Raw genomic sequence first — 23,579 nt, 5'->3', positions numbered from 1 at the left:
AGGAGATGCACGACAAGCTTGTGTTATCATAGCATAGGTCTCTGTAGTAAAGGGATGTACCTCCAGCCATTCAACCACGGTTGGCCCGTCCCACTGTGAAAATGGTAAGCCTTGCCTCTGGGCTTCCTCCAGCAACTCAGGCCTGTGAAAAAGAAGACATTCAAATTAAAGAAGCACTGTTACACATCCAACAAGTTAATGGAACAGTCTCTGAGCATTTTCAAAAGTATAACACATATTCTCAGTTCCTTTTATCTTCTACAGTTTTAATGTTATTAACATCATCCTTGTAATGACAGTCACACACATACTATGGAGAATGCCTGAGAAAATAAAAAATGCTACAGAGTTCTCTTGATTCCCAGTCAAATCACCATTACTTCAGAGAATTGAAGAATTACTACCAACTTATAAAACTCAAGCAGAATTTTCATATCCAAGGTAGTAAGACAATTAGGGGAAAACATGAAACCCTACTTCAACAATGAAGAAACAGTATCTAGGAAGAGGAAACCACACCTCAGTTGAGACATCAGTGCCTAACTTTGTGAGAGACTTTAAAAAACAGTGTTTTTGGGGGGTGGTGGTGGTTTGGGGAATGTTGAGACAAAGTCTTGCTATGTATGTAGTCCAGGTTGGCCTCAAACTCTGTGTAACCAGTCTCCCCCAGTGCTTGGATTATAGATGTGTTTCATACTCCCAGCTGTAATGCAGACTTTTAACCACAAAAAGATTATCGTCTAATACAGCAAACAAGTAACAGAGGACAGTTTCTATTGTACACTGTTCTTTAAGTAAACGGGTACTTGATAAGTCACTGGGTCATTCTGTGGTTTTAACCCATTGATCTCTTCTTTAGCCAGCCAAAGTTCCCAACACCTCCTTCAATGCCGAATGTATCACCTGCACAGAAACTCATGCAATACCAAGGCAGTACTGCAGGGAAGTGGGTAGGTGAGTCTTGCATGCACTCCGTAATGTGATTTGAGGTTTCATATATGCTTTATTTCTAAAGACTCAAGTCACACTTTTACTATACTAACATCTCTAAAAGTGACTTGTGTAACACAGTTATGTGAAACAGTAACATTGTAAGCATGGTAAGTCTGACATTAGAACACAAAGGACAAGTATGTTTCAGATACACAAACACCGAAGAAGAAGAAAAAGGAGAAGGAGAAGGAGAAGGAGAAGGAGAAGGAGAAGGAGAAGGAGAAGGAGAAGGAGAGGAAGAGGAAGAGGAAGAGGAAGAGGAAGAAGAAGAAGAAGAGGAAGAAGAAGAGGAAGAAGAAGAGGAAGAAGAAGAAGAGGAAGAGGAAGAGGAGGAGGAAGAGGAGGAGGAAGAGGAGGAGGAAGAGGAGGAGGAGGAGGAGAAGGAGAAGGAGAAGGAGAAGGAGAAGGAGAAGGAGAAGGAGAAGGAGAAGGAGAAGGAGAAGAACAACAACAATTTTCTAGTTGAAACAAGCAAAGCTATTCACAGAGAAACAGATCAGCAGAAGTGTGCTCCTAAGTACAAGAAGTAGTAGGCTACTGTCATGGTTTATGTCTGTGGCCCCCAGGCCTCATGCATTTGCATTGTGCATTTGTGATGGTTCATTGTCTAGTGCTTGGATTCATGGTGTCAGTGTTACACCCACATAAGAGTGGAGCCAGGATATGATGTAATGGTAGGAAGAAAGTGTATCTTGCTCTTTGCCTGTTCCTACTTGCTGTTTGCAGCCACCATGAACTGTGACCCAGCCATGCCCACCTGCCTTGGAGCCAACTGAGTGTGGACTGAAACCTCCAAAAACTGTAAGAAATAAACTTTTCCTTTCCAAACTTGGGCTTCAGGTATTTTGTCTCAGCAACGAGTAAAAAGTAACTAAGACAGAATTTGGTACCGAAGAATGGGGTTGTTTGCTGTGACTATGCCTTACCACGTTTTTCGAGAGGCTTTGGAAATGGCTTGTGGGTAGAGTTTGGAAAGGTTTGGATATGTTGCCTAGATGCATAGAGCTAGAGCAGCTTAGGCAGTTCTGTAGAGGAGGTAGTGGTCACAGCTCAGGAGACCAGAAGGCTGATACGAAGCCTGATGGTAAAGACCAGGCCTGGGAGGTTTCTGCTGGGAAGAAGGACTGCAGTGGTTGTTGGACTCCCCATGATGTGAGTTGTGGGTTGGCAGAAAGTTGTCTACATTTTGCTCATGTCCAGAGACTTTGCCTGAGACTGAAACAAAGGGCAATGGACTGATTAATCTTGAAAAAGAAATTAAAAAGCAATCAAATGTTGAGTCTGTGGCATGGCTACTGTAGAGGGCTTTTAGCCAGCTTTATGTTGCAAATCAAGAGGAAAGAGCCCAGCGGGATAATTTGCAATACTGTGAGTTTGGCCAGAAAGAATATTTCAGGAAGGCTGTGGATTGTAAAGACAGTTGAGATTCTGATGGCTGAGGGAAAACAGAGAAATAAGAAAGATGGGCCGGGGGAATCCCAGGAAGCAGGTCCCCACCCTGTGCAGCCTCACTGCAAAGGTAAAAGAATTTTTTCAGAGGAGAAAGCTGCAGAGCACCAGGTTCCAGAATGGTGACAGAAACCACATGAGTTTCCAGAATGGTGACAGAGGCCACATGAGCTTCCAGAATGGTGGCAACATAGAGAAGCTTTTCCTCACAATCAGGTAAACAGAGCCCTGTGATCCAGGCAACTGACCCCTACAGCCAAGAGAGAGAAAAGCCTGAGTACTGCTCTAGTTAGCAGCAAACCTTGGCAACATCCACATGGTGCTGATTTTAGGTGCTAGGAAAATACACAAATTCTGAGGGTAAGATGGCTTCTACCTCAATTGCAAAGGGCCTGGGAGGCCAAGCTGTGTGCCACTGAGAGGGCAATTTGTGAAGACATAAAGGTGAAGCCAAAGGTGCAGTGGAGACCCCAAAAGTTTGGAAAAGCCAGAAACGTGGATGATCCAAGGAAAGCTCCAAAAATCGAGCAGAGAGGATTTAAGAGAAAAGCTGCAGGAGGTGAAATCCCTGGAAGTGCCTTGGGGGTGGAATCACGCAAGCCTTTTGGAGCTTGTAACCATATTGCTTCAGATGCGGAGCAAGGAACTCTAGGACTTAATATTCATCCTGCTGGATGTTGGATTTGCTTTGTTTCCAATGCTTTATATTCCCCTGCTTCTAACTTTTGGAATAGTAATGTTTATTTTGTGCCTTTGCATTTGAGAAATGTTTAAACTTGTTTCATTTGTACAGGGGTTACAGTTAAGAGTTTGCCATAGATCATGGAGGAGACATGGGACTTGGACTGTTCAGCAATGCTGAAACTTAAGACTTTGGAAACTCTTGGTGGTGGACTAAATGTCTTTTGTATAAAGGATGTACAAGAGTCCTGGGGGCCAGGGGAGGAATGTCATGGTTTATGTCTGTGGGCCCCCAGGCTTCATGTATTTGTATTGTGCATTTGTGATGGTTCATTGGTAGTGCTTGGATTGATGGTGCCAGTGCTATACCCACAGAGGGGTGGAGCCAGGATGTAATGTAATGGCAGGGAGAAGGTGTGTCTTGGTCTTTGCCTGTTCCTGATTGCTGTTTGCAGCCACCATGAACTGTGGCCCAGCCATGCCCTGGAGCCAACTGAGTGTGGACTGAAACCTCCAAAAACTGTAAGAAATAAACCTTTCCTTTCCCAACTTGGCCTTTAGGTATTTTGTCTCAGCAATGAGTAAAAAGTAACTAAGACAGCTACCAAACCTGGCTACAGAGCTGCTATGACTCATTTAAGGAAACAAGAAACACACACACACACACACACACACACACACACACACACATACACACACAGAAAGAGAGAGTGTGTGACAAACATACAGAGAGACAGACAGACAGACAGACAAACAGACAGACAGACTGACTGACCCCAAGAAGCAGTGTAAATCCATTTCTGGGTAAAGATCTGAAATTCTGTAATACTAAGTGAGGGTCTCTCCTGGATGCTGTGGCCAGGCCAGGGAAGAGGAAGACTACTGCTGTAGGTCAGAAGCACTTCTAGATTATGTGCATATTCAAATAGACTAAGTAAGAACTATGTCCTCAGTAGTCTAAAAATGATTTTGTTGATGTTTTCATTATTTGTGATGGTACTGGGGATGGAACCAAGCACTCATTGAACTAAACCGCCAGCCATTTGTACTATACTTTTTATCTTGAGACAGTTTCTTAAGTTGCCTAGAACAATGGTATTGTCATCATAAATGACCCTCCTGCCTGGACCTCCCAGGTAGCTCGGATGATTAAAGGTACATACCATTGCACAGCTGTATTTTGTGAAAGTACATACCAGACATGCACTGCGAACAAGAACAAGGCCCACTACCTGAAGCTTGGTATAAACTGCTGTTGCCTTTACTTACACCTTCCTCCTCCTTACACCTGCGTCCAGATGCAGCAGTGGGAGTGGTGTGAAGGTAGCAGAAGTAGGATGATGCATTCAAAAGTCATGGGATGTTAGGAAATAACACAGAAGACCCTGGCTGGGGAGTTGGCCCAAGTTCCACCTACAGGTAGCTACACCTCCCCTACCAGGTAGTTTGTGGACTACGAGATTGGGCACCTAACCTTGGTTAACACGATAGGTGGGCACATTAGAGTCCAGTTTTCTTGAGAGTTGTTCCCAAAAGTGTACAGAAGGATCCTGTGTTAAGATGCAGAATCTGGAGCCTGCAGACACTTCTGCGCACCTCTACTCTGGCTCTTTGCAATGTTTGGTGATATGCACAACTACCTTCCTTTTACACTGGGTATTGAAACTGGATCTCTTTTGCTTGCTACTGCACATACTTAGTACAGACACCCATTTGTCCAAATCTGTGACCTCCAAGAACTAAACGGCTTCACAGTGTTTACTCACCTACCTGACTATCCACTTAGGTAAGGTTATCCGTCTACCCATATGATTAGTTTGGAATAGGAGAACCACCTATTTCCTCCCCCTCTACTAAAGCTGCAAACATTTAAGCTTTAGCAACATTCATTCTTTTCTTGCTCAACTTCCCAAATAATAACTCTTCCAGCTCTGAGCCCCAAAGCTTCAAGCAAGGTAATCAAGCTGGGTATGGTGGCATCATCTATAATCCAGCATGTGGGAGATGAAGGCAAGAGGATTACCATGAATTCAAGGCTAGTCTGGACTACATAAGGAGCCCCCAGGGGAAAAAAAAGGAAAAATTTAAAAAGAGCAAATAAAAACATAGTAACCAGTGTGGGGGGGGGGCATACTCTGCAGAATGTCCATCATCTGTCCACACTGAATAGCCACCAAGGGCATCTGAATAATATGTCAGTAATCCTAGATGTTGATGTGTCATATCCACCAACTCCAGAAGAAAACCCCTTTGGTTTCTTCTGATATTTGCTTGCTCCTGGGCTGTGAGATATCATATCCCAATAGATGTGACAGGCAGGCCAAGCTGGGGCCCTTTGCAGAAGGTGGCTGGGCACTAGATTGCTCTGTTCCTGACATTGTCAGAGCTTCTTTTCTTCAGCTTATAGCTTCTCCCATAGAACCAAACACTAGACACCAGGGTTGATTTTTATAATATCTGCTCTAATGCCAGGATGATGGTACACACCTGTAATCCTAGCACTTTGGAAGCTGAGGCAGGAGAATTGCTATGAGCTGAAAGTCAGCCTGGGTTACACAGTGATTTCAAGGCCAACCTGAACAACACAGTGAGACCCTTTTTTAAAAAAAGAAAAGGAGGCCAGGAATTTAGCTCAGCAGCATAGCACCTGCCTGGCAAGTGCAAGGGCATGAGTTTGATCCCCAGTACCAAAAAAGGAAAAGAAACCAAACACACACACACACACACACACACACACACACACACACACACACACACAGAGAGTATCTGCTCTAATGCAAACTGATATGGGAACCTTCCTGCCTTTAAATTAGAGACTGGGGGCTGAGTGTAGCTCATTAGTAAAGCACTTGCCCAGCCTTCACAAGGTGCTATGTTTGATCTGCAGCACCAACATGTATATACATGCATACATACATACATACATACATACATACATACATACATACTGTTGGAGGAGGCAGCTATTTTAGATTCTGTCATACTAATGATGGAGCTCAGGGCTTTAGCATACTAGGAAAGTGTTCTACAGCTAAGCTGTATTCTCTCGGACCAAAATACACTAAATTCTCTGGGGAACAAATGCATAAAATAAAAGTTACGTGAAGGCCAGGGATTTAGCTCAGCAGCTTAAGGGCCTGCCTGGCAAGTGTGAGGTTGTGAGTTTGATCCCTGGTACAAAAAATGCCATGTAATCTATGAATTATGATATATTTTATAATGTAGGCAAAAGCACAATGGTAAAGCTGCCCTTCATTTCAAGAAGCTTGTGCGAGTTTCTGCAGAATAAACATTATCTAAGTGACATATAGCAAGAACTTTAACTCTCCATAGTAAATACATGACTGTATTTCCAAGAGATGGGACACTTTTCAACTTCAGGGGTCTTGCACAAGGGCTAAGGAGACCCTTTCTCATGGCTGCAGCTCAGGCTCACATTTCACATGCTAGTCACAGTGTGAGGAAGAGTACTGGGGACCAGTGTGTTGTTTTGACAAGTGAGGAATGGAAGCAACTTTTCTCACCAAACAGAAATATACTCTTGGGAAGTTTAGCAGAGAACCCAAAGCTGGTAACACCAGCACTCCACACTATATGATTCAGAGTACCACTGAGTATGGCTCCATGTGTAACCAACTTCCCACAGCAAATGCACCACAATGCCACGCAACCGGAAGGAGAGCACTACAAAGACAAAGGTGAGTTGGAGATCCATGTTTTGAAACTTCACACAGCATTCTATGAGCTGATGAACGGACTCCAGTCTGAGTCATGCTGATAGTTGCATTGACTACTGAGCACCTCAAGTGTCAGCAGAGCATCAAATTCTTCCAGTAATTCTCAGAGAGCATGAGTTCAGCTGGTCAACATGTGCACTGAGTCCTGGGAACCCTCCTTCAGTCAATGTGATAGGCTAGTGGTTCAGCGGCAAGGAGCATGACCTACAGCCAAGTTAGGGCTCATCACAAGAAGTACTGTATTTCTGAGAAAGTACCAAAGTGTTGAACTGTACTCTGTATTCACAGAACAGTTTTTTATTACATCAAGAATGCTCAAAGTAGCTGGATGTGGTTGTGCATGCCTGTAATTCCAGCACTTGAGAGGCTGAGGCAGGAGGATCATTGTGAGTTTGAGGTCAGCCTGAGCTACAAAGTGAGCTCAAAGCCAGCCTGAACTGCATAGTGAGACCTGTCTCAGAAAAACAAAAACAAAAACAACAAACAAACAAAACAAAACAAAACAAAACAATAATGCTCAAAGTATTAAACTGTACCCTGTATTCACAAAATACTTTTTTCTTCAAATCAATTACAATTCAGGTTATCTGACAGATATCACAAAACTGCCCACCATAGTCAGATGACTACTTTAGAATTTTCCCTATGAACTTTCTACTATGGTTGAGAAATCACATATGCATCCCACATAGAACTATAAAGTACAGAGCAAAGACCCATTCTTAGACACCTTGAAACAGCCACAACAGATGTTTGGAGTAAGCAGCATAAACTTGAATCTCCTTGCTACTGAGAAATCTCCCTCCCTACCACCACACACACACACACACACACACACACACACACACACACACACATGCGCGTGCGCGCACACAAACCTGTAAACTTGCATGCCTGGTGTGCAATTTAATCATGTGTTTGGGCAAATAATTCAAAGCCTGTCCTGAGGGTGCACACACACTTCTTGAGAGTTAGAAAGTCAATTTTTACAACAGGGAAACATTTTGGTTTTCTGTTTTTTGCTTTTATTGTGGTACTGGGGATTGAACCTAAGGCCTTAATGCGTGCTAAGAGTACTACACTACCGAGCCACATCCCCAGCAAAATAGCCAAACATATTAGGAAAATTATTTCTTCTCTTCCATGAAACATAAACTTCAGAAGGCAATGGGGTGAATGATCAAGCTGTGCTGCTGTTGTTTTTATTACATTGAAATGAGCACGTGAAATAAAAGACACTGGCAAAATCTAGGCAACACTATTTCTTTAGCATGGTTTCGAGAGGGAAAATGACTAGCTTTAATATTAAGCTCCACAAAGCCAACTGCTCATTGCTTAAATTATTATAAAAGACTTTTACACAGTTCAGATTTTGTGGTTAAATGGTACTATAAAATTCTATTTACAGAGCACCAAAGATTGAGTATTTGTATAGAATGTTTCCATAACAGAATTTCACCTGCAATGGCATGTCATCACTGTTGAGCTGCTTAAAACAGTTACTATGGTCAAGTGCGGTGGCACATGCCTGTAATCCCACCACTTGGGCAGCTAAATCAGGAGGGCTGCTGTGAGTTCAGTCCAGCCTGAATTACAAAGTGTGATTCTTGTCTCAAAAAATAAATGAATAAAATAAAAAACAAAAGACTCATTATAATATGAAAAACTTCATATATAAGTTAGCTATGAAATAAAAGACAGACAATAGAAGAAAAAAGTTATTGTAACTCAGCATGGAAAATATATCTAAAGGAATACTTCAACTTAGTACAATTGTGTTCCATCTTTTATATGTGTTTTGGCTTATAGTCTGGTATGTTTGATATATATATATATATATATATTTTTATATATATATATATTGATATATATATTGATATATATATTGATATATATATCTTATATTTTATATATATATATATATATATATATATATATATTTCTTTTTAATAGTCTTATTTTTAATCTGTATACATGACAAGGGTTTATAAGAGAAATGCATGAATGGGATTCTGGCAAAATACAAGGATGGTGGAAAATAAAGAATAGAAATGTGTCATGGACATGTATCAACTCCCAAGAACCAACATGATTATTATGTACTGCAAACACATACCAATAGAAGTTTAAAAAAAAAAGGCAGTCATGAATTCAGAGAAGACAACTAAAATGAGTGAGATTTCATAACTTTCCAGCAGAAAGGGTTCCTAGGGATTCGAGTGCAACGCTAGTGTCAGGGCCTTTGCACTCTGAGTTCCACACAGTACTGGCTTCACTGAGAAGTGGACACCTGATGTTTCCCATATACAAATTTATCCAAGAACCCACCAACTTTCACCTTTTCTCAAGAACAGTGTGCCCATCTTACCTTAGGCTTTCAAACTTTCCCTACTGTCAAGTTCAAATTGTACCTCTTAGACATTACATACTGTCTGATTTTGTTGCAGAAAGCTTTTTGATTGATATTTTATTAATCATCTCACTAGGAAAATGTCTCAACCTATCTAGTTCACTTATAACTCTAGTTTTGGGTGTGATCAGCTTACACAACCAATCCTACATCAGAGAAGTGTACATACTTCCCTGATATGTTGGTGCCTGTGCTCCCCTATGCAAAATCATTCGGAACAGTATATATTATTTTCAGAATCTATCTTTATGTGGGCCTAGGGATGGTATGTCAAGCCAGTACGCTCTCACTTATACTCCACTCCTCAGCCCCTTAAGATTTAGTAGAGGATTATAGTTCAATAATACACTGTAAAGTAGAGATCCAATCTCAGATAAAATGTAAAATTATATCACGGTAAATGCTTCTGGAGGACCACTTGTGTAAACAATAGAAGTCACCACAGTGACCTTAATTATAGCTTATTTAGGACTTGTGTCCATGTTTTAAAACATATACATGCACATATATAATTCTATCAAACTGAGAAAAAGCCACACGATGCATGAACAACTGTAACAGTCATTTGACAGTTGAGAAAACTGAAGCCTAAGCTAAATAACTTTGTCAGACAGCTAACTAGAGAATTAACCAGGATTCAGCGGCCAAAGCTCAAATGGCCAAGCCTAACTATTACCCATTCTATCATCTAGAGAGACAACTCTGCAAAGGAAGATTGAGAATACACATGTGAGTTCAGTCAAAGTTTCCAAATGTCCTCTGTTCTCCAGACATGATGGCTTAAAACAGGCTTTAGGTCAATGGAGGCAAACCTATTGCATGCATGTTGCAGCAAGCTCTTTGTACCACTGAAAGCTCTATCACTGCTTTAGGTTCATCTTTCAAAAGACAATGTATTTACAATAGCTAGAAATTACACTTACAATCAGCTAAGAATGATGGTTAACTCAGAAAACTGTTTCATGAGATGGAGAAATAACAAAAAGCTTACTTTTTTTGAAGTTGATGATTTTTTTCATCCTTTCCTCCCAATTTGCTAAGTTGGAAGGCATCCTGAGATGAGTTTTCCGTTTCAGAAACAACGGCTACAAAAGAGAAGAAAAGCCCCCAAATTTAGAGTAAATTAACATGGCAAAGTTATATGTTTCACAAATAGGAAGAAGATTCTGCAGGTAGAGAGCTGAATCATTTCTGAAGGGTAAGCTTCCGAGCAAACACATATAAATGTTCAAGCGTATAAATTAGCACATAAGAGGGTTATTCATTCACGCCAAATGAATTTCCACTGCTCTGCTTTGTTTCACACGTGGGCAAACTGGGCTGTCAGAAGAACGCTCAGCCATGACTCCTCGTGGGCACTGGAAACCTGCGGCAGGCACATAGGAAAAATCTCACGCTCTCCCAAACCCAGCAGTTAGGACAGCTGCCTAAAACCGGCCCACCTTGTCTTGGTGATTCTTTGCCAGTTTGTCCAGGCAGAACCTTTTTCTTTTTGCCAAACAAACGACCAGTGGAGGACTTGATGCTCTTCTTCTTTGGGGCTTTGTGGAGCGCGTCCTGCCTGCTGTCACTGGTACTGGGATTGTTCACAGGACCTTCCTGGGAGCCTGTTGAGCTTCAAAGAAATAAAATGGATTTTTACCACCCTCTTCCCAGATCCACAGTCCATTCACAGGTACAAGAACAGTCTGCATTTTTAATATTCCTACCTTCAACTTCCTAAAAAACGTTTCGAGTCTCTTACACACAGTACAATATGCATTGTGATGCAGGGTCCCAGTAATGCTTCCACAGACCTGTGTCTGGAAAGCCAAGATTCTGATGTGCTCCCTGCTCAGAGCAGGCCTGTACTCTAGCCTGCCTCGTTTGGACACATAAGGGAACACCCTCTGCAGGGGCCTTGCTCAGGCACTGAGGGATGCACTCAGTCAACAGGAAAGAAAACAAGGTCTCAGAAGCCTGACTGTAATTGTAACTTATTTAGGAATTGTGTCCATGTTATAAAACATATACATGCACATATATAATTCTATTGAACTGAAAAACAGCCACATGATGTATGAACAACTGTAACTGCCATTTGACAGTTGAGAAAACTGAAGCACAGGATAAGTAACTTTGTCAGAGACACACAGCTAACTAGAGAATTAACCAGGATTCAGCGGCCAGAGCTCAAATGTCTAAGCCTAACTCTTAACCACTCTGTCCACTAGGGAGACAAGTCTGCAAAGGGAGACTGAGAATAAATGTGTGAGTTAAGTCAAAATTTCCAAATGTCCTTGGTTCTCCAGACATGATGGCTTAAAACAGCCTTTAGGTCAGTGGGGGCAAACCTATGGCGTGCATGCTGCAGCAAGCTCTTTGTATCACTGAAAGCTCTATCACTGGTTTAGATTCATCTTTCAAAAGACAATGTATTTACATAGCTAGAAATTACACTTACAATCAGCTAAGAATGACTGTTAACTCAGAAAACTGTTTCATGAGATGGAGAAATAACAAAAAGCTTACTGTTTTTGAAGTTGATGATTTTTTTCATCCTTTCCTCCCAGTTTGCTAAGTTGGAAGGCATCCTGAGATGTGTTTGGTGTTTCAGAAACAACAGCTACAAAAGAGAAGAAAAGCCCCCAAATTTAGAGTAAATTAACATGGCAAAGTTATATGTTTCACAAATAGGAAGAAGATTCTGCAGGTAGAGAGCTGAATCATTTCTGAAGGGTAAGTTTCCGAGCAAACACATATAAATGTTCAAGAGTATAAATTAGCATATAAGAGGGTTATTCATTCAAGCCAAAAGAATTTCCACTGCTCTGCTTTGTTTCACATGTGGGCAAACTGGGCTGTCAGAAGAACGCTCAGCCATGACTCCTCGTGGGCACTGGACACCTGCAGCAGGCACATAGGAAAAATCTCAGGCTCTCCCAATCCCAGCAGTTAGGACAGCTGCCTAAAACTGGCCCACCTTTTCTTGGTGATTCTTTGCCAGTTTGTCCAGGCAGAACCTTTTTCTTTTTGCCAAACAAACGACCAGTGGAGGACTTGATGCTCTTCTTCTTTGGGGCTTTGTGGAGCGCGTCCTGCCTGCTGTCACTGGTACTGGGATTGTTCACAGGACCTTCCTGGGAGCCTGTTGAGCTTCAAAGAAATAAAATGGATTTTTACCACCCTCTTCCCAGATCCACAGTGCATTCACACGTACAAGAACAGTCTGCATTTTTAATATTCCTACCTTCAACTTCCTAAAAAAAGTTTCGAGTCTCTTACACACAGTACAATATGCATTGTGATGCAGGGTCCCAGTAATGCTTCCACAGACCTGTATCTGGAAAGCCAAGATTCTGATGTGCTCCCTGCTCAGAGCAGGCCTATACTCTAGCCTGCCTTGTTTGGACACATAAGGGAACACCCTCTGCAGGGGCCTTGCTCAGGCACTGAGGGATGCACTCAGTCAACAGGAAAGAGAACAAGGTCTCAGAATCCTCACTGTAATTGTAACATATTTAGGACCTGTGTCCATGTTATAAAACATATACATGCACATATATAATTCTATTGAACTGAAAAACAGCCACATGATGTATGAACAACTGTAACTGCCATTTGACAGTTGAGAAAACTGAAGCACAGGATAAGTAACTTTGTCAGAGACACACAGCTAACTAGAGAATTAACCAGGATTCAGCGGCCAGAGCTCAAATGTCTAAGCCTAACTCTTAACCACTCTGTCCACTAGGGAGACAAGTCTGCAAAGGGAGACTGAGAATAAATGTGTGAGTTAAGTCAAAATTTCCAAATGTCCTTGGTTCTCCAGACATGATGGCTTAAAACAGCCTTTAGGTCAGTGGGGGCAAACCTATGGCGTGCATGCTGCAGCAAGCTCTTTGTATCACTGAAAGCTCTATCACTGGTTTAGATTCATCTTTCAAAAGACAATGTATTTACATAGCTAGAAATTACACTTACAATCAGCTAAGAATGACTGTTAACTCAGAAAACTGTTTCATGAGATGGAGAAATAACAAAAAGCTTACTGTTTTTGAAGTTGATGATTTTTTTCATCCTTTTCTCCCAGTTTGCTAAGTTGGAAGGCATCCTGAGATGTGTTTGGTGTTTCAGAAACAACAGCTACAAAAAAGAAGAAAAGCCCCCAAATTTAGAGTACATTAACATGGCAAAGTTATATGTTTCACAAATAGGAAGAAGATTCTGCAGGTAGAGAGCTGAATCATTTCTGAAGGGTAAGTTTCCGAGCAAACACATATAAATGTTCAAGAGTATAAATTAGCATATAAGAGGGTTATTCATTCAAGCCAAAAGAATTTCCACTGCTCTGCTTTGTTTCACATGTGGGCAAACTGGGCTGTCAGAAGAACGCTCAGCCATGACTCCTCGTGGGCACTGGACACCTGCAGCAGGCACATAGGAAAAATCTCAGGCTCTCCCAATCCCAGCAGTTAGGACAGCTGCCTAAAACCGGCCCACCTTTTCTTGGTGATTCTTTGCCAGTTTGTCCAGGCAGAACCTTTTTCTTTTTGCCAAACAAACGACCAGTGGAGGACTTGATGCTCTTCTTCTTTGGGGCTTTGTGGAGCGCGTCCTGCCTGCTGTCACTGGTACTGGGATTGTTCACAGGACCTTCCTGGGAGCCTGTTGAGCTTCAAAGAAATAAAATGGATTTTTACCACCCTCTTCCCAGATCCACAGTGCATTCACATGTACAAGAACAGTCTGCATTTTTAATATTCCTACCTTCAACTTCCTAAAAAAAGTTTCGAGTCTCTTACACACAGTACAATATGCATTGTGATGCAGGGTCCCAGTAATGCTTCCACAGACCTGTATCTGGAAAGCCAAGATTCTGATGTGCTCCCTGCTCAGAGCAGGCCTATACTCTAGCCTGCCTTGTTTGGACACATAAGGGAACACCCTCTCCAGGGGCCTTGCTCAGGCACTGAGGGATGCACTCAGTCAACAGGAAAGAAAACAAGGTCTCAGAAGCCTGACTGTAATTGTAACTTATTTAGGAATTGTGTCCATGTTATAAAACATATACATGCACATATATAATTCTATTGAACTGAAAAACAGCCACATGATGTATGAACAACTGTAACTGCCATTTGACAGTTGAGAAAACTGAAGCACAGGATAAGTAACTTTGTCAGAGACACACAGCTAACTAGAGAATTAACCAGGATTCAGCGGCCAGAGCTCAAATGGCCAAGCCTAACTATTACCCATTCTATTATCCTGGGAGAACACTCTGAAAAGGTAGACTGAGAATACATGTGTGAATTCAGTCAAGACTTCCTAATGTCCTCTGTTCTCCAGACATGATGGCTTAAAACAGGCTTTAGGTCAGTAGAGGCAAACCTATGGCGTACATGCTGCAGCAAGCTCTTTGTATCACTGAAAGCTGTATCACTGCTTTAGGTTCATCTTTCAAAAGACAATGTATTTACATAGCTAGAAATTACACTTAAAATCAGCTAAGAATGACTGTTAACTCAGAAAAATGTTTCATGAGATGGAGAAATAACAAAAAGCTTACTGTTTTTGAAGTTGATGATTTTTTTCATCCTTTCCTCCCAATTTGCTAAGTTGGAAGGCATCCTGAGATGAGTTTTCTGTTTCAGAAACAACAGCTACAAAAAAGAAGAAAATTCACCAAATTTAGAGTAAATTAACATGGCAAAGTTATATGTTTCACAAATAGGAAGAAGATTCTGCAGGTAGAGAGCTGAATCATTTCTGAAGGGTAAGCTTCCGAGCAAACACATATAAATGTTCAAGCTTATATATTAGCATATAAGAGGGTTATTCATTCACGCCAAATGAATGTCCACTGCTCTGCTCTGGTTCACATGTGGGCAGACTGGGCTGTCTGGAGAATGCTCAGCCATGATTCCTTGTGGGCACTGGACACCTGTGGCAGGTACATAGGAAAAAGCTCATGCTCTCCCAATCCCAGCAGTTAGGACAGCTGCCTAAAACTGGCCCACCTTGTCTTGGTGATTCTTTGCCAGTTTGTCCAGGCGGACCCTTTTTCTTTTTGCCAAACAAACCACCAGTGGAGGACTTGATGCTCTTCTTCTTTGGGGCTTTGTGGAGCGCGTCCTGCCTGCTGTCACTGGTACTGGGATTGTTCACAGGACCTTCCTGGGAGCCTGTTGAGCTTCAAAGAAATAAAATGGATTTTTACCACCCTCTTCCCAGATCCACAGTCCATTCACACGTACAAGAACAGTCTGCATTTTTAATATTCCTACCTTCAACTTCCTAAAAAACATTTCGAGTCTCTTACACACAGTACAATATGCATTGTGATGCAGGGTCCCAGTAATGCTTCCACAGACCTGTGTCTGGAAAGCCAAGATTCTGATGTGCTCCCTGCTCAGAGCAGGCCTGTACTCTAGCCTGCCTCGTTTGGACACATAAGGGAACACCCTCTGCAGGGGCCTTGCTCAGCCAGTGAGGGTTCCACTCAGTCAACAGGAAAGAGAACAAGGTCTCAGAATCCTCACTGTAATTGTAACATATTTAGGACCTGTGTCCATGTTTTAAAACATATATATGCATATATATAATTCTATTGAACTGAAAAAAAACCACATGATGTATGAACAACTGTAGCAGTCATTTGACAGTTGAGAAAACTGAAGCACAAGCTAAGTAACTTTGTCAGAGACACACAGCTAACTAGAGAATTAACCAGGATTCAGCGGCCAGAGCTCAAATGGCCAAGCCTAACTATTACCCATTCTATTATCCTGGGAGAACACTCTGAAAAGGTAGACTGAGAATACATGTGTGAGTTCAGTCAAAATTTCCAAATGTCCTCTGTTCTCCAGATATGATGGCTTAAAACAGGCTTTAGGTCAATGGAGGCAAACCTATGGCGTGCATGCTGCAGCAAGCTCTTTGTATCACTGAAAGCTCTATCACTGCTTTAGGTTCATCTTTCAAAAGACAATGTATTTACATAGCTAGAAATTACACTTAAAATCAGCTAACAATTACTGTTAACTCAGAAACCTGTTTCATGAGATGGAGAAATAACAAAAAGCTTACTTTTTTTGAAATTTTCGATTTTTTTCAGCCTTTCCTCCCAATTTGCTAAGTCGGAACGCATCCTGAGATGAGGTTTCTGTTTCAGAAAGAACAGCTATTAAAAAATCAGAAAAGCCCCCAAATTTACAGTAAATTAACATGGCAAAGTTATATGTTTCACAAATAGGTTGAAGGTTCTGCAGCTAGAGAGCTAAATAATTTCTGAAGGGTAAGCTTCCAAGCAAACACATACAAATGTTCAAGAGTGTAAAGTAGCACTTATGAGGGTTATTCATTCACGCCAAATGAACGTCCACTGCTCTGCTTTGGTTCACACATGGGCAGACTGAGAAAGCAGACTGGGCTTTTCTGGAGAACCCTCAGCCATGACTCCATGTGGGCACTGCGCACCTGCGGCAGGCACACAGGACAAAGTTCACGTTCTCCCATTCCCAGCAGTTAGGACAGCTGCCGAAACCCCACCCACCTTGTCCTGGTGATTCTTTGCCAGTTTGTCCAGGCCGACCCTTTTCCTTTTTGCCAAACAAACGACCAATGGAGGACTTGATGCCCTTCTTCTTTGGGGCTTTGTGGGGCGAGTCCTGCCTGCTGTCACTGCTACTGGGATTGCTCACAGGACCATCCTGGGCACTTTTTGATCTTGAAGGAAAGAAAATGGACTTTTACCACATGCCCTCTTTAGAACTCCACAGTCCACTCACATGTACCAAAACAGTCTGCATTTTTAATATTCCTACTTCAACTCCCTGAAGATCCTTTCCAGTCTCTTACCCACAGCACACTATGCATAGCAATGCAGGGTCCCAGTAATGCTTCCACAGACCTATGTCTGGAAAGCCAAGATTCTGATGTTGCTCCCTGCTCAGAGGAGGCCTGTACTCTAGCCTGCCTGGTTTGGACATCTAAGGGAACACCCTCTGCAGGGGCCTTGCTCAGCCAGTGAGGTTTACACTCAGCCCTCAGGAAAGAGAACAAGGTCTCAGAAGCCAGAAGAACTGGAATTCCACCTTCCCTCTCAGCAGCTCCTGCAGGCTGGTTCCTTGGATCCTGCTCTCCTGCAAAGTGAGAGCTGTACTATCTCTCAGGACACTGTGGAGACCAATGTGCCTGCTTGATCCTACTGCCTGGTATGGAACAAAAGCTTCTAAGAGGAAGTGTGGAAAACAACAGTGCATAAGTAACCAAGCCTTCATGGCCTCCTGATGGAACATGCTTCCTAAAGGGATAGGGACAATGTGGGACTCTCAAGAGCTTAGAAGACCCAGAGTGTGGGAGGGTACCTGAGAGGCACCGATTGTCCACAGAATAGCACGATCCAGAACCTGCCACATCCGTGTGGCAAATTCTTCACCAGGAATAGAAAGAAAGTTCTTAAAAGAAGTGAGTGTGTGGGATCTGAAGAAATGGAGCTTTTCTCTCAAGTGCTAATTTCAAATAATTCCTATTCTTTCTAAACTTTGCCCAAACAGATGGCCTTTTCCACTGGATGTCACTACAGCCGCAGAACAGGAGAACACATTCTAGGTCTAACGTTTAAATAATCACAACCAAATGAGCTTGCTGAGAATTCTTTAAAAACTTGGTTTTTCTCACAGGAAAAGATTAATAGATGTTCTTAAAAACTAAGACAAGCAGGTTTCTCAGGGGTCTGGTGGCCTACGAGACCTGCTCCTTACTTTTGCATGTCCCTGATGTCCTCGTGGCTGACTATTTGCAATGCCCCTGTGTGCAGCCTGTCTAGCTGAAGGGACTTCGGAGAGGAGAGAGGGGAAGTTTCACATTTTATCGTTGTCTTGTCATCTCGTTCTTCTTCTCTGCAAGCTAGCAACTGAGGAGTGAAAAAACAACATCAGCTAACAGTACATTATAAGAAAACACATCACATAGGCTTTAAATAACATAAACTGACTCAAAACCTATTAACTAAACTTTTTACCTGTCCTGAGAAGTCTCATTTTAATTGAATGCCAACCTGAAGGCCTGTTTGTCTGGGGGAAATGGACCACATAGCAGAGAGAGAGTAGGGCAGGTTGACCTATAGCCTTCCTTCATGGAAGCCCCGGGAAGCCCAGGGACAGCATCACCCCCCCTTCAAGATTCTGTTCTCCGTACAACCTCAGGTACCTCTGAGGATAGTTACTGAGGGACAGTGAAGTCCTAAATGAAGCCTGTTCACTGCACTTTATCACTTCAGGTTAACAAAGTTACTCTCATTACTGAAGAGCCTGTGACACATATCTTCAGTTACTGATGTCACTCAAAGGAACACTAGTGGGGGCCGAAGCCTCAGGGAAACTGTCAATACTTTTACCTCTAGCAAGAAACAAGACAAGGACAGCATGAGCGAAGACCCAAATATGCATGTGTGTGGCTTCTGTTTCTCACTGTGTGGACCAAATGTTATGAGCAGAAGCATTTGCATGCAGCCTAAAACCCTACTTCCATGTGGCTTCATAAAACAATCCTGGGTTTTGGATTTGCATATTATCTTTTTTTGAAGTCCTGCAATGTCTCCAATGTTTTGCTTTTATTGGTTTTGTTCTTTAATGTTTTCAGTTTTATTATAACTGATGATATAGGCAATTCTTTTTAAGATAGCAAGAGGCATTATGGTAACCAATGATCATCACTTTGTCTTCCGTTTTTATATTATGTACTATATCCATTCTTTTGATTTGACTGACTCTGTTTTGTTATGTCACATTGGATTTTATTCTCTTCAAATAGAAAGTAATAAGAACTGTGGGAGTAATAAAACCCAAAATGTATAATTGTCATAGTAAAAAAGAGAGGAAAAGAAAGTGCTCTAAAGGATATAATTGCATGTATATTTAAGTGTATAAGATAGATAACCATATTGCTAAGTTTTTGTGGGATCATTGAACAGAATTGTTTGTAGTCTCACAGTTTGAATGTCTACTTTATATGCTTTAATTTTGTAATCTGAACAACCATTTCTAAGATGACAGTATGTAATCTATTAACTAGTGACTTCCTACTGTTTATTTATTTTTTTTGAAATTCTGTATCACTTGTATCCTTTTTCTGTTTTTTTTTTTTTCTTTTTCTCCTTAAATAAAAAAATAATAATAATCCTGGGTATATTATTAAAAGAGGGTCACGCAGACCCTGGGATTTCTTTTAGGGGATGGCCCATGAGTATGCCTATGTGTTGAGGAAGGCAGGACTGTGGAAATAGTGCATATGTGAACTCTTTCAGGGTCTGGTTAGGCCCTGTTTAGAAGGTTGTTATTTTCGGGTTTTGAAGCAGGACTAGATTTCATGAAACATTCATGGTGAACAACAAGTGGTGAATAGTTAATTTATTTATCTGTACAATGGTATAAAGGATACAGATTCCATTATAGTCCTGTAGCAGCTCACTGAAGACCACCTAGACTAGTGTGAGCTGAGAGCATTTAGGATATAATATTTTTTTGTCTTTTTCCTTTTTATTGGTGCTGGGGATCGAACTCACGACTGCCTGCTTACAAGGCAGGCGTTTATGCTGCTGAGCTAAACTTCCAGCCCGCTAGGATATAATCTTAACAGATAAACAGATAAATTCTGTATCTTTCTCTCTTTTTTTTGAGATAAGGTTTCATTATACAGTTCTGGCTGGCCATGAACTCACATGATAGCCCAGGCTGGCTTCAAACTCCAGCAGTCCTCCCTTATCAGCCTCCTGAGTGCTGGGATTACAGGCATATATCACCTTATCTGGCTCTCATTTCTAATTGTAGTAACAAAACAAAAGACTGTCGGGGGCTGGGGTAACCAGAGCTCACTTACTTAAGCTTGTTTGAGGCCCTGTGTTTAACCGCCAGCAATCTCATCTCTAAAAAAGTCCATCAAGCTTGAAATCAACAACATGAATCACAAAAGTTCAAAAAAACTTTTTGGGAGGGAAAAAGAAATCAAACTTAGGACATTGTTTGCCAGGTATCATTTAAATTTCATGTTAAAATAATCATTTGTTAAAATAGAAAAGAAAAAAGAAGAGGTAAGGCACTATACGTATGCTCCACCCACAAAAAGAGATTCTTGCACCAAGACTCCCCTACACTAGCCCCTGCTCTGCCCAGAGCCTTCCAGGCTCACTGAACCAGGTCTTCATTCTGCCTCTGTTCTCTTGTGGGAGGAAAGCACAAGGCTAGGGCCCACTGCCTTGTCTCAGACATGTCTACAAGTGCCAAGAAGTCACCTTAGTCTGCCCAGTAAAACTGAAATGAAGAAGTAACCATCCCATATCGCTCTTTGTCTGGCCCATATTTGCTGTCCTTAGACTCACTGCTAGGCTAATCTTCACAGCCAGCCCAGAGCAAATCTTCTCAAAGTCACCAGGCTGCATGCTGAGGAGAGATGACTAGTGAACAAGAGGAGGCCACAGTGTCTGAGTCTAAGTCAACAGACTGCTTCCTTTGCTGAGAAATTCTTACTGCCAAAACCAAAATATCCAAACCACACTGAAGTCCACTGAACAGAGGTAAGCTCTGAGGCCGGCTGCTGGTGAAAGCGCAGCATCTCACTTTGGGCAGGCACAGATCAGGGCCATTCCAAGCAGCACTACTGTGTGGATCACTACCTCACTTACAAGAGAGCAAGCCATGGTTCCACTGGGCCAAGGAACAGCTCCCAGGCCAGGAACTAATCAGCAACAGAGTGAGGATCTGTACCCGTGTCCTTAGTAAATTTCCCTTCTGCTCAGCCACATAGAGAAGCTCACACACAGCTGCTGAGGACAATCACCACTTGGCACCTGCAGCAGCACTGCCCCACAAGTGTACCACCAGGAAGGCAGGAAGCATGAAGCGGGCATGGCACAGGGCCAGAGGCAGCAGGCATTAGGGGGAGCTTCTAGATGGACAGAAAGAAAACCCCACAATTCCCACTGCTCCCAGGGTACTGCTTTTACTTTCAAGTTTTACTCTGAGAGGGAGACTCCCAGCAGATCAGAGCATCTTGACAAATCTAGGCCCAAGGGAGAAATGGTCCTGGTTTTGAAATCAAAACACACTTAACTCCTACCTGCTCTGCACATCATGTGATCTAAATTTCAGTTTCCACATCTGTAATTGGGGGCAAGCACAGCAACTGGTTTCTCACAGGGATATGTTTGTGGACTAAATATAGCAAAAAAATGCCCAAGCACTGAGTTTGGCACCTGGCAGAGAGCAGTGCTTACTAAGTTCTAGCCTTCCATATCAGAAAAAACTAGTTTTCCTCAATCTAAAGCCTATGGCTCTGCTTCAATCATTCCGTCCTTTCAAATCCTAAATTCTATGTCTATTACACACATGCATGCAATGGTTAGAGGCAAAAGCACTGAGTGAAGCAAACACTGACATCTGTCCCCATGTTCCATGGATGGCTGATTGCCAAGAGAACAGTAACTTGTGATGTGGCAGGTCAGTTTAAACATTTCCAATGAAACATCACTTCTTCATTGCAATATATTGACAACATTACACTTATGTGTGACATACTATACTCTTCCATGCATTAGGGAGATACAAAGCTATGCTCACTTACTGGAAAATTTACCTTTCTATGATGTTTCCTTAAGTTGCTAGGCTAACAAGATGCATGCAAAGAAATAGACACCAGATTTATGACACGATTTAAAGCTAAAAATTCAAGGATCTACTCAGGCAAATATATTACAATATGAAGGACAAGACAGAAATAAGAGAGACAGGATTTAGAGAAAATATAACTGGAAATCAAATAATCTTTTATCACAAATTTAAATCTAAGTTATCCAAGATTTATTAGAAAACACTATAAATTACTACTCAAAGAGCACATTCTATTTGAACACATGCGATTTAAAGCAAGACACTGTATAGAACAAAGGGCCCTGATAACCACCTACTCTCTAATATTCCCATGATGACAAGGATGTTACAGCAACATCTATTATAAAACTGAAGAGCCAGGCATGGTGGTGCAGACTTGTAATCCCCGCATTTGTGAAGCTAAGCCTGGAGAACTGCCAACCTGCACTACATGAGTTCAAAGCCAGCCTGAACTGCATGGTGTCATCCTGTCTCAGAAAAACACAAAAAACTGAACAAACTTATTTTTAGTTAATCATTTTTTGTGCAATGCAGTAAAATCTTCACCTAGAATATGATTTACAACTTCCTAAAATATATCATTTATCCCTCGTGCAGTGGCATACACATGAAATCACAGCACTCTGGTAGGCTGAGGCAGGAAGGCTGCCAAGTTTGAGCTCATCTTGGTGATTTAGCACGATCCTGTCTCACAATAAAAAATAATACTGAAAAAAAAAAAAAGGGTCATGTGTGTATCTCAGTGCACAGGCCTAGATTCCATCCGAGATACTGTGGAATACAAAGGAGTGGAATGGAATGGAAAAAAAAAAAAAAAAAAAAAGAAAGAAAGCTAGGCATCCTAAAATACGTAACAATAAAAGCTAGCACAGTACTAGATAGGAGGCATTTTAATTAAAAAGTAGTCCATTAAAGACTATAGCATATGCCCTATAAGTTGATGAGATTTAGAATTCTGATTATAATCAATAAAATCTGATTCGTATTGTCTGTATAAAGTTCCCATAAATTTTACACTCAGCAGTGGCCCCTCCCCTTGCTCCTGCAGTATGCAGGGTTGAATCCAGCTGGGCCACTCAACAAACTACACTGCCAGCCACGTTTATATTTTTATTTTGACATAGCACATTGCTAAACTTCTCATGCTGGCCTCAGACTTAAAATCCTCCTTCTTAGCTTCCCTAGTAGCTGGCATTACAGGCATGTGCCACTGCAGTGAGCCCAGATTATTTTTTAACCTAGGAAATACTTCACTCATGAATCATGCAGATCCTGTACAATCTAAGGAAAAACATTCAACCAATTATATCTTGCTTGTAACCACATTGACAAATTATATATTAAATATAATTGATCACTACTGAGCAAAATACATTTTTAATGACAAAAACCCCAAGCCCCACTAATCAGTCATAATCCAGCTCAGACTCACACGTGCTTGCCTGGTTAGCTGTGCAGAGCCATCACAGAATGGGGAGGGGCTGAGAGGGGAGCTTCATGGACAAACTACAAATTGATAGGGACCTGAGGCCTGGATTAGAATTGAATCTGGAGATGGTTAAAATAAAACAAACACAAGGGTGGCATAAGAAATCAAAACCAACAATGGAAGCACACAGACCGTCAGCCAGCATGCTGAATTAGAGATCCAGGAAGAAA

The 23,579-nt window shown here is 41.7% G+C and overlaps 1 protein-coding gene across 1 annotated transcript in view; it reads right to left on the bottom strand.

Annotated features, from left to right (window-relative positions):
• Positions 1 to 23,579, bottom strand: part of LOC134471432 (liprin-alpha-1-like) — a 57,996-nt gene that overhangs the window by 17,047 nt on the left and 17,370 nt on the right. Inside the window, exons 7-14 of the mRNA XM_063230337.1 lie at positions 18,018 to 18,169; positions 16,808 to 16,980; positions 16,350 to 16,417; positions 13,753 to 13,921; positions 13,302 to 13,395; positions 12,233 to 12,405; positions 11,782 to 11,875; positions 61 to 142 (exon numbers count right to left, since the gene is read on the bottom strand). Of these exons, the coding sequence (XP_063086407.1) occupies positions 61 to 142; positions 11,782 to 11,875; positions 12,233 to 12,405; positions 13,302 to 13,395; positions 13,753 to 13,921; positions 16,350 to 16,417; positions 16,808 to 16,980; positions 18,018 to 18,169 (1,005 nt within the window). The remainder of the gene's footprint in view (positions 1 to 60; positions 143 to 11,781; positions 11,876 to 12,232; positions 12,406 to 13,301; positions 13,396 to 13,752; positions 13,922 to 16,349; positions 16,418 to 16,807; positions 16,981 to 18,017; positions 18,170 to 23,579) is intronic.

This window comes from Cavia porcellus, unplaced genomic scaffold (assembly GCF_034190915.1).
Source record: "Cavia porcellus strain 051 isolate PalLab524CR breed Dunkin Hartley unplaced genomic scaffold, mCavPor4.1 scaffold_18, whole genome shotgun sequence".
In the NCBI taxonomy this organism is placed as follows: Eukaryota; Metazoa; Chordata; class Mammalia; order Rodentia; family Caviidae; genus Cavia; species Cavia porcellus.
The sequence above is the reverse complement of the archived record's forward strand: the minus strand, read 5'-3'. Positions and strand labels throughout refer to the sequence as shown.